Genomic DNA, 11,614 nt, shown 5'->3' with positions numbered 1-11,614 from the left:
TGTACTCGGCACTGGTGAGGCCGCACCTCGAATACTGTGTTCAGTTTTGGGCCCCTCACTACAAGAAGGATGTTGAGATGTTGGAGCATGTGCAGAGAAGGGCAACGAGGCTGGTGAGGGGTCTGGAGCACAAGTCTGATGAGGAGCGGCTGAGGGAACTGGGGTTGTTTAGCCTGGAGAAAAGGAGGCTGAGGGGAGACCTCATCGCTCTCTACAACTACCTGAAAGGAGGTTGTAGTGAGGTGGGGGTCGGTCTCTTCTCCCAAGTAACAAGCGATAGGACGAGAGGAAATGGCCTCAAGTTGCGCCAGGGGAGGTTTAGATTGGATGTGAGGAAAAATGTCTTTACTGGAAGAGTGGTTAAACATTGGAAGAGGCTGCCCAGGGAAGCGGTGGAGTCACCATCCCTGGAGGTGTTTAAAAGATGTGTAGACGCGGCGCTTGGGGACATGGTTTAGTGGTGGACTTGGCAGCGTGAGGTTAACGGGTGGACTCGATGATCTTAAAGCTCCTTCCCAACCTGAACGATTCTATGATTAATACAGGTTGAGTTGTGATTTTTATATAGCATGTGACTTTATATAGTTGTGATTTTATATATATGTACGTATGTGTGATATCTAAAAATACATATTTTATATATCTCTCATTTACACTCAATTGAGTGCTGCTTTCTACTAACCTGATTGACCCCTTTCTGTACGTGTGTCTCAACTGTATAGTTTAATGTTCTTCCTAAGAATCCTACATTGTGTCTGACAAAATTAATTGATCAAGGGAATGTCTGAAGTTAGTAAGTGCACGGGTTGCTTTCAGCCATCAGGTTCTTCTTGATCTGGCAGATGCAAACAAGCTTTACTCCTGCTTCTGCTTCTACTTGTTTTCTTTCCTAACTGTTAATCAAGCCAGACTTTGAATTAGGAATTACTTTTTCTATCGGAGAGTCTCATTCTTCTAGAAGCAGCTTTAGCATTTGGGGCTGATTTCAGGTACGTAGCCAGGGATTTGCCTTAGTTCAGTGATTTGACTTTAAAAAAACATTGGCTGCAAATGTATTGATTTAGCAGACTGCCGTACTAACAGATTATTATTATTTTTTTTAAGTAAGTTTAATGAGCTGTGCACTGTCTGGAATAATTTTCATTAATGTTGGTTTGGTTTCTGATCCTCTTTTTTGTGCATCAGTTATGTTCTTTTTCTCATCAGAGTTGGGGAAATGCTTTTGTCTAAAGTACTAGAAAAACTTCTTAGAATGCTGGGTTTGGTTTTCACGTCCATGTTCCAGGCAGGCTTGGGGAGAAATTGAAGGAGGGCTATGAAACTACTGTAAAGGGCTGGAATATTTGAAGCTGAAAGAGCACGACATCTTCCTTTAACAAAAAGCATGGACTATTGTGTGAAATTCCACAGGATCTCTCACAGACCAGACCAGAGTCATCGGCTTGTTCAAACAAATACAACCTTTGGGGAAGAAGGGGGAAAAAAAACGCAGTAAAACGGGGGCATTGAAGTGGCCTAATAAGGAAGAGGTAGATTCACTAGCGTGTGACTCCGAAACAAGCCTGTCTCTCTGAAGCACACGTTATTCTGTAGCCTCTGTATGTAGGTCAGCAGCGTCTGCCGCAGTCCTTTCGACCTACGGGTGTAAGAACTAGTCTTGTGTCTTGCATTTTCTAACTTTACCGATTAATCTTTTATTTTCTACTTTAATGTGAATACCTAAATGTTCTGAAAGAAATACTCGTGTTCTGTGGCTCCTGCTGCCTGCTGGCAAACACCTGGAATTACCATTGAATTTATTGCACTGGCTAATCTTTCAGTTTTCCTTTCAGGATTTTGAACTGTGACACGGGTGCTGCGGAAAGAGACAGCAAAATAGGGGGAGAGAAGGCATTTGGTTATTTTTAAATACAAAAGAAATTAACAATCCGTATACTTCAATAGCTGATGCTGGTGGAAGTACATTGTTTTTCAGGAACAGTTGTATTTTGGACTTACTGTGCAAACTCTGCCATTTCCTCACAGCTGAACACAGTCTGCACCGCTGGCCTGTTTCCCGTCCGGTCAGCGGGGCTCTCTGCGGAGTGGGGCTGTCTCCCAAAGCCACGCGTTTCTAGCTAAGACGACTGTACTTAAAGGAGTAAATGCTCTGGGGCCTCCGGTCTATAATACTCGCCTTAAGCTAACAACTTGACTTTTAAAAATGTGTTTAATCTTCTGTCACACGAAGTAGCCTTCCGACAGCTTGCCTTGCCCCCCTTTTACTCTGCAGCCTCATGCAGAGCAGGGGTATGTTCAAAAGGCAACCGGCTGCTTATTCCGGTCTTCCAAAACTTGCCCTTCTGGTAAGGGCGTGCCCCTCGCTGAGGAAAGCGGTTCCCTAACGTCCTGCCCAGGAAGACTGGCTCTCTGTGCAGGGCCAGCACATGGGTGAGTATTACTGCTGCACGCCGCAAGGCAGCCAGTGTGCGGCTGCCTTAGTTCTGAGCTTCACCGTGTGTACCTGGACACTGCAGCCGTGCAGCAGCAGCAGTAAATCAATGTGGTGGATACCTGCTCTGTCAAATACTTAAAGTACTGTTTATTTTCCCAAAAAGTGACTAGCCTCATTTGATCATAGAGGTGTGCTTATCCGCTCTCCCACTTAAAGCAAATTTTGGTTAAAATTATCCACATGATGCAGTACAGCAGAAAGTGATGTCATGAAGTACTGGCAGAGCAACCTGGGGCCAACAGCAGGTGGGAAGACTTATTCTTTTACCTCATTTCCGATCCCTGTAAAATAGCCTGTGCACTTAAAGGGTAAGGACTGGCAAGTAGTACAAGAAGAAGGGATTTGAGATTAAATACATCTAGGTATGTATTAAGGGATTCCATCGTTAGTACAGCGCTGGTGTCTGTGGGTGCAGTTAGTGTGATCTTCATTCTTGCTGTCGCACGAGAACAGATGTTTAGGGGAAGTTTCACAAGTTTGGCAGAGTTTTAATCAACCAAGAAATATGCTCGTAGTCTCTCCGGTCAACTACAGGATAACTTTAATGGGAGGACAGGGGGCTGGTGCTTCAGCAGATCTAAAGTATGTAAAACCTTCGAAGCACCATGCAGAAGACTCAGTATGTTAGTTAAAGTAGTTTCCTGGCTCTCTAAAGTGAGCACGGCTGACTGGACCGTAAGCAGCTTACACCTGCACCAGAGAGAGAGGTTTTACATCATCCTTGGAGCATGGTTTCTAATGCTTTCCTGCGCACGTACTTCTCCGGGGAGGTGGCAGTTTCCAGTCGGTCGTTCTACTCAGTACGGCTGTTAGAGGGTACGAAGCTTCAGAACGGCAGCCGTGGCGAATGGTGGGGGAAACGGCGCTGAACAAGAACGGGTTTGCAGTGGAAGCTGGGCCTGTTCTGGTATAAATTCCACCGTCCGTGTCCCAGGCGGTAATTCGGCAACTTCCTGGCCTGTGCTTACATGGCGCAGGCAGCATGATTCAATTTCTGTCCTTCAACAACTACTGCTATTTCCTCAGTCACGTGTTTATTCCCCCAAACCTACGGCAATAGGAACTTTGGCTGTGATCATCAGTGAATACGGCAAAATTAGTCACTTTTATTTAAAAGAAATAACATCTTACAAATAAGTGTGCAAAACAACTTTGTGATTAAATACACATAAAAGCAACATGCAACCTTGACATCAAAATCTGCGTAGAAGTTAGTCCTTAGTATGTTAATGTGACGCTAAAAGAAACTTGTTAAATTTAGCGAGTTTGCAGCTAAACAATCTTAGAGTGAACTGGCATGTCAGATTTGAAGCGTCTGTGAAATTAAACTTCAGAAGAGCAAGACTTCCCTCCCCCCGGTATTTAGTGCTGTGAATGGAGAGCGCTGATGTCCATTTCAGGTTCTAGTTTAGTATCTTGTGCCTTAGTTCAGCAGTAAATATTAATTGCCATGTAACAACTGAGGGAAAGAATTTACAAGTCAGTCGGTTTAGTCTAACCTAACTGTCCCTAGGCCAACAGTATTTAGTATGCAACATCTCAAATAGAAAAAAAAAAAGAAGAGAAGTTTGTGAGTTTTAAGCCATTGCAGAGAAGCATACTTCATGCCACCTGGTGCGTTTATCGTGCTGGATGTGCAAGTGGCCCGTCCTGTCCTCCGGCTGAAGCGCGGCACTTTCAGCAGCGGTCAGTACAGCTGTCACACCAGTACCGAGGGTGGTTTTTAAACCTGGAATGGCCGTTCCGTTACAGAAGGAATCGCCTCTACAAATGCAGGAGCTCCGTGTGCCCGAGTGCCCTGGCTGCTTGCTGCACGCACCACGGAGAGGTCAGTTGGGTCAGCCGGTGCCTCAGTGTGCCTTCAGCTACTACGTACAGTTTGGCACCTTTGACAATTAGTGCTGATCCCTCAACCACCACCGGTACGCGTACGGGAGCAGCAGTCTGTGGCCGCAGGACTACCCCCGCCCAACCCCACACACCAGGTCAGAGGACAAGCATGTTCAAGCTACAGCCATCCATGGCAACACGCTTGTCATCTCTTCTCCTCTGTTACATTTAGATGTGCTCAGGGGAGGGGGAAGGCAGCACTCTCGCTCCTAGCCCAGCTGGTGGAGTTTTATTTGAGCATGATCCATAGTATTCCCCCTACTCCCAGCCAGTCAGTGGAAGCAAAGCGATGCCTAAAATCTCCTGTTTTCACATCCCTTTTTCTAAGGCTGATTGTACATTTGTACAGCCCCCTGCAGCTCCTTCAGTGTGGCAGGCACTCGTGTTTAATCTAAAGTCATTTCACAGTTTAGATTAAGAGAAACCCAATAGGCACAAGCTTGTTGAAAGCCACATCTTGAAAACTTGAGTTGATGACAGTAACCCAAAGAGATTTTAATGATGAATACTTGCAGAAATGAGAATAAACATAAGTAGTCCACTACTTCAGAGCTTGTTCTGATCATGTTGGGCCAGGCTTCTCAGTGAGGTCTGCTAAACTTCTCGATCAGTATTGGACATTCATGTACTGTCCTCCCAAAGATGTGGAATAGCCAAGGCAGTACTTTGCCCCGTGCACTCCCTCCGCTCAGTCAAAGCTTGTCGTCCGTCATTTCTAGAAACTGAGCATAGACATCCCTTGAGCATTCCCCTTTTTGGTTGAATAAGAACTTGTAGTAGCTGCCGTCTGCGCATATTGCTGAAACGAAAACACACACGTAAGTTCAGCTGTTCCACAGGTACCGTTCTGTTCCTGCAGCTACGGCCTACACTGACCTTTCAAGCTAATACGACAGAGAGGTGCTCTGGGGGAACCTGAGGTCAGTCGGTGCCCATCAGCCCACCACTGCGCCCTCCCTGGGCACTGTCTGACCTTGCTCCCTTGCGGTGCTGAGCATTGACCCTTGTCTCATCTGAGCATTCCCTCCGGCTCAAAGCCAGGGCAGCTCAAAGCCTGGTTCTCCAGCCAGAAGCTGGGGAAGCCTCCGGTACTTACCTATGACAGCGTTTGGCTCTGTTCCAAAGGCACAAATGCACGGAGAGCCTGAGGGAACCTGAAATTTGGAAAAACTCCATTTGGAACTGAAGTATTTGGGGAGAAAGCCAGCAGAGGCCAAACTGAAAGAGAGAGGGAAAAAAAGAAAGCACAACAACTTAGTGAGGTGTTGACTAGAGTTGATGAGAACTGCTAGCATGTTTGAACAAGTCGCAGGGTTCACACTAACTGCTATTTTTGATGGGCTCTTTATTTTCTTCTACTAAGTATCAGGTAATATGTACGATTCCCCTTCTAGGGAAGGGGGGGGACCCTACAGCTACCTTTCTGGCTTTATGTTTTTAAGTGACTGCAAAAACCGCCAAAAGGATTGATTTTTTTTAGTAGAGGTTGCTTTATGTGAAGTGTCCACGAAGTATGTTCATGCTAAGAGATAGCCACTAAAAAAACCACCCTAGCCGTCTGCTGGAATGCTACAAGCTCTGCAAAGGACAGCGGAAACCTGGCAGTTGCTGTATCGTCCTAAATCTGCAACTTCACTCAAGCACAGCAATTAATCTTGCCATCTCCAATAGCCGTAGGTATTCGCTACTGCTTGACGAGACCAGTGTTTTAAACTCTGTTAAAAGGTAAAGGCCCCTGCCAGCCCCCCCTAAAGGCTTCAGAATGGCTCAAACCCTACCTTGACTGCTTATTTCGTTTAGGGTCTTCTGCAGCAAAAATGTGTACTGTGCCGTGGTCACTGGATACGCAGATTAGGGAAGCATCCTGATTGAAGTTAATGCTGTAGAGAATACAGACAGTTGCAGTATGCCTACCGGAACATAAGCGCAGCTTCTGGCGTACGCACGTCTGCAGCTGCCAGCCTGGCAGGCAAGGTGTTAACAGCTCCTCTCCCGGAGGAGCTGGGACTCCTCCAATTCAGCACTGCTTTGCTGACAGGATGAACAGCACCTTTGGCAGCGAGTGAAGAGAGGGCCTGGTTTATCAGGACCTGCCACGCAGCAGACTGCCCTGACACGGACCCGATCAGTGTGGGCCATTTTGCCGCTTTGGCTGGAAGAAACTGGGCGACCTCTGCCCTGAGGAGCAGGCCCATATTAGATAAAGCGTGCCACGCTCCTACCCCAGAGTGCTGCTAAGTAGAAGGCGGCAAGTTCCCCCGCTCCTGGGAGAGCGCTTCCAGCAGTGAATTAGAGTCAAACTTCTGCCTCGGGCTCTCGCATGCGGAGCGGCACTGCGCTGTAATAAACCTCCGCTCACCCCGGGTGCTCATCCTAGTCCCTCGGGGAAGCGTTAGACTGCGTCATTGCATTCCCCATAGTTGAATGTGAAGTCGAAGCATCCCCCCAGCTACCTCTCTATGCAGAGAAGCGGGCCTATCGATGCACACGTTTTTGTCCCAACCCCTGTAACCTGTGCTGGGCTTCACACAGCTGCCAGCTACTGCTCTCTCCTCACCAGCACCGAGCTGAGAGGAAGAATCACAGGCCCGGTGCAGCCCTGGGACCTCTGACTGCCAGGAGAGTTCTGCCTTGTGCCTGTGGCAGTGTAACTCTGCTTTGCATTTTGAAGATGACTCGGGTGCCGTTTACCAGGCTGCTGCAACACAACACTACCCACAAGAAGACAAAGCAGAAGCAGTTAAACATACCAGTATATATTGGCTGCCTGTGATCCTCGTCGTAGCTCCTGGATTAAATGCCCTGATGAAGTATCAAATATTCTTATGAGGGTCCCCTTGAAAAGGAATCGAGCGTTATGTTACGAAAGACAGAAGAGACTCCTTCCATCTGTGACTGCATCCTAAAATTCTGGCTATCTAACCAGCATGCCCCTACATACACCACTGGGTTTTTCATCTCTGTAAATTCAAGAGAACCTCTCAATGGTAATTTTTGGGAAGAATATTGATTCCCCCCCTCCCACACCATCACCACAGTGTTACAACGCTTTGGTATAGTCTTGTTACTTAGCTACTCAACTAAGTTTCATCCAAGTTACGTTCTAAAGCACTAGTGCAGCCCTGGCATTAGTTTGCAAACATTAGAGGAGACTTGTGCACAGCCTTCTGTGCCCAGGTTCTGCGAGTCATTTCTTTCTTGCTCCCCATAGTCAGGCCTCTATTTCAACTGCTACTGTGCAGGTTTTTTTCCACTGAAGTATCATCAGCCTGTGGATGGTCTTGCCTTACAATTAGTTCCGTTGAAGTAATCTAGAAGAATTAGTTACCTATCACATGCTCGTTATCTGTATTGATCCAAATCTGAGAGACCCCATAGATGAGTCAGGTTAGAGAGTACTGCATTAGAAAACCGTACTTCATTTAGAGTAAACCAGGCTTGACACCAGAGATGTAAAACAAGTCAGTGTATCCCAAATAAAGCGATCAACAATTCAGCAGTACTTTCACCTGATGAAGAGCGGGTATACATTGTCACCTACGACTCAGGTTATACACCCGGGTCAACAAATGCATCTCTCCAGTCGCACAACAGTGAAGAATAGAGCCCACCGGAGAAACATTCAGGTAAATATCAGCTTAGTTTTCATTTAAGACACAAGCCTGAGATGTTTGCTTACACTATGCTCCATACGGCAGTTTGCCCATACTCCTATTTCAGTTTGAAAATGCTGTTTGAACTTTTTCTCTATGCAGAAAAATGGAATGTCGTAATACAGATTCAGCAGATTGTCGTTCTATTTAGCAATGGAGTTGGCAGTTTTAAGAGCTTTGTTTAGAAGACGTACAGTAACTAACCTTAGTTAAGAGAGACTATGGCTGCATTTTCTTTTTTAAGCTTTCTGAGCTATTGGCTGTGCAGTAGAAACTACTCTGAACAGAGACACGTTGGATTAATTTAGCTTGTCCTCGAGAAACTCATTTCAGTTCGGCGGAAGAAGGTAGCGAGTACTCGGCTTGCCTCAGGCAGATGGCTACCTCTACCTTGTATTCCTTTGGACACTTTGGAACCCATCACCCTTCGGGAGATGAGGCTCACGTGTGGACTTCAGTGAAGTTCCCATGCAGAAGGCAGGTCTGTGACTAGCTTTGCATTCTTTCTACATCCCTCTGCATCAGCCCAGCCCAAAGGGATCTGTACCATGCAGCAACTTCAGGTGTTTGTCAGCGTGTTGTGTTCTTTAGCCCTATGTAACATAGGACCGTGCACAATTTGGTAAATATTCCAAGAATCATTTTATCATGTGCACTCTGTATGAAAACATCTGCAGCGTGTGTATGAGAAAGACGGAGGCAGTGCACCTCCCTCCTGGTCTGGAACAGGAGGTAAGCCAGAGCAGAACGACGTCCTCCAGTGTGACAGACCTATTTGCAAGTATTTCTTTAGCCAGTGGTTTTAAAATGAATTTAAGCAGAAACTAATAAAGGTGGAAGAATGCAAATAAGCTCCCCCCCTCCCCCTTTATTTTTAAAAATCAATAGTATTTATTGAAGAACACATGAAACACGTGAACTGCTTGGGCCAGCTCTCATTCAGACGTTGCTGAAGAGTCACTACTACGGTCAGCTAAAATGTAAGCGCTACCTCAGGCGCTGCGTTTGGATTGCTGTTTGGACGGCCTGAAGGAGCAGTAAAGGTAAAGAAGGACTGAGAATGTGTGTTTCAATGACAAATTTTCCAGTTAGTTATGTCTGTGTCTTCCCTATGAAAGGATGTGACTTCCTATTTTAGAAGGCGTTACTACACTGGGATGCACAGTAAGTCAGAGGTAGAAGGATATTATTCTTACTTTTTCTGATGCTGTTGCAATTCTTGTTCCCTGCAGGTTTAAAGCTATACAGCTCAAGACTCCTTCATGAGCCTGTATGTCGACAGGAGGCTTTTCTGTATTAGCAAGATCCACTATCTGTACGTGCCCAGTATGTGTTCCAGGAAATGCAAGAAGAGAATTATTACTATTTGGACAAAGGACACAGAGACCTAAAAGACAAAACAAAAGAGAGAATAACTGTGTAGTTCCCATAATAACCTAGTAAAGTTTTCAAACATAGGTTTCTAAAATATCGGTAATTTCAGAACAAACATACACATAGTAAATCAGAATTTCATTTTAATGGCTACTGCGGTATCCCAAAACATGATCCGTCCATAAGTGCAGAGCATAGAGAAGTAGGGGAGTAGCATAATTTTAACTTGCTCTCATCACTTTATTTCAAAGTAATCTAGTTGCGGTTATCCAAAATCTGGATGTTTTCAGAGATCTGCTCCATCAGTCTGTTACAGCAAAGCTATTTAAAAAAAAAAAAAAAAAAAAAAAAGAGTCTCCTTAGCAGCTCGAAAAGGGTAAGAGTTTATAATAGGTGATATTTTAGTTTCTCCTCTGTCAGTAAAGCTGATGATTATTAATTCATGTTTGAACTTGGTTCTTATGGTACTTGCACTTTTTTTTTCTTCATAACTTTTTGCAGGCCATTTAAGGTAAATCACATCACTCCCAGGTGTTCTGCTGAGACCAAGTAAATTCCTGCAAGCTCGGTCCACAGCTAGCAGAGCAATGGGTGGGTATCACGAGGAACAACATACTTCTACTGCATCTTCCACCTTACGCCCACCAGCCTGTAAGTCGGCGTGCCGAATCTGCGTTTAGGCTGTGCTGCCCTGAGCGCAGCCAGCAATTCCGTGTTTGCTTCTAGCAGGCTTGAAAGCCTCCGAAGATGGGGACTCCAAACCTACGTAACCTCCTGGTGGAGAAAACATCTTCCTGACGTCCAAGCTTGATCCTCCCAAGGTATCAACCATGGCCGACACCCCCTGTTCTACTGTCTGGCACTATCAAGAAGAGTTTGGCTCCATCGTTTCTGTAACTGTCCTTCAAGTAGCTGTAAGCCACCAGCTGCTGATAGCCCTTCAGTGTCTCCTTTTTGCATGAGTCAACAAGCCCAACTCCTCAACCTCCCCGTGCAGGCCATGTGCTTTGGGACCGTGACCATCTTCATGGCAGGGCACCGTTGTGCTCGGAGACAGACATTCACAGTTGCCATTACATCCCTCCAGTTTTAGACCTTCATGTACACAGCTAGTCTTAAGCGTGCAGCTGATGTGGGAGTACGCTGACCTCTTCCCTCTCAAGGCTCTCCAGTACAGTACCTCCTTTTTTCGATAAAACCTACTGCAACAAAACTGTTGCCCTAAGTCAAACCCGAGCCCTATCCCTCCCCACGCCTGCCTGGAGCCTAGAGCTGGCATCACTGCACTAGACAGGACTTAGCCCGTGGCACTAATGCTCAGCTTGGTTCAGGATACCTTCTGCTCGTTTCAACAAAAGCCAAAGCTATACTTTGCTATTTAAAACAAACAATATCAGTTTGCTAATTAGGCTCTTTTTGACTCTATAGAGAAGTTTGCTAGACAGTTCTAGCTCTATTAGAAAAGAGGAGTGATGTACTTTTAATAGAGTTTGTGTTTACAATTAAGCTTTCAGCACAAAATACATCCAGTTTACAGGTTCTTTACAGAAGAACACATATAGCTCTTCTAGAAATCAAATCTATAATGTAGCAGGACTACATGAAAAAGCTTTTCTGTGCCAAGTATTAATAAATTTTAATAACCATTTTATAAACACAAAAGCATCTCCAAAGGGCATGACTACAGCGCAGTAAGAAACCGTTTAATGACTTACTAAATGAAACTGATTCAGGCAGCTAAAGATAAATAGCATGTCAAGAACAGAATAAACTTGCTTCCATTCCCCAGCCCACATATACAACTAACCTTTAGGGTTGTAGCAGGTTTCAAAGACGTGCAACTGGTGGGGATTGTGTGTGAATGTGAAAACTTTAATCATCGAGTCCAAGACTACCACAATTCTGAAACAAACAAGAAGTTCCTATGACTTGGGGTGGGTAAAACAGGGACATAGATACTCAGAGTGATTTAATGGCTATATTCTTTTTCCTCCCCACAACAGACTTATAGCCTTGCAAAAAAACATGCAACTATGAGCCTGCAAAGCACTTTTATCCAAAGCTGTGACAGCAGAACCCCTCTGCCCACACATACACAGGCTCCAGCTGCTAATAAGATGCTCTTGCTCTAAAGATCTGCTTGAATTCCCTTCATACTCCTCCATACCTAGAAAAAGTCAGCAGTAGCCACATGAGAACATTT

At 45.4% G+C, this 11,614-nt stretch overlaps 1 protein-coding gene across 1 annotated transcript in view; it reads right to left on the bottom strand.

Moving 5' to 3' along the window:
- Positions 1-3,584: 3,584 nt before the first annotated feature.
- WDR45B (WD repeat domain 45B) overlaps positions 3,585-11,614 on the bottom strand; it is a 12,671-nt gene continuing 4,641 nt past the window's right edge. The window contains exons 5-10 of the mRNA XM_009326463.1: positions 11,219-11,313; positions 9,234-9,424; positions 7,135-7,220; positions 6,163-6,264; positions 5,481-5,602; positions 3,585-5,183 (exon numbers count right to left, since the gene is read on the bottom strand). Of these exons, the coding sequence (XP_009324738.1) occupies positions 5,077-5,183; positions 5,481-5,602; positions 6,163-6,264; positions 7,135-7,220; positions 9,234-9,424; positions 11,219-11,313 (703 nt within the window). The 3' untranslated portion in view covers positions 3,585-5,076. The remainder of the gene's footprint in view (positions 5,184-5,480; positions 5,603-6,162; positions 6,265-7,134; positions 7,221-9,233; positions 9,425-11,218; positions 11,314-11,614) is intronic.

This window comes from Pygoscelis adeliae, unplaced genomic scaffold (assembly GCF_000699105.1).
Source record: "Pygoscelis adeliae isolate BGI_AS28 unplaced genomic scaffold, ASM69910v1 Scaffold61, whole genome shotgun sequence".
NCBI lineage: Eukaryota > Metazoa > Chordata > Aves > Sphenisciformes > Spheniscidae > Pygoscelis > Pygoscelis adeliae.
This window is presented reverse-complemented; position numbering and strand designations above follow the sequence as displayed.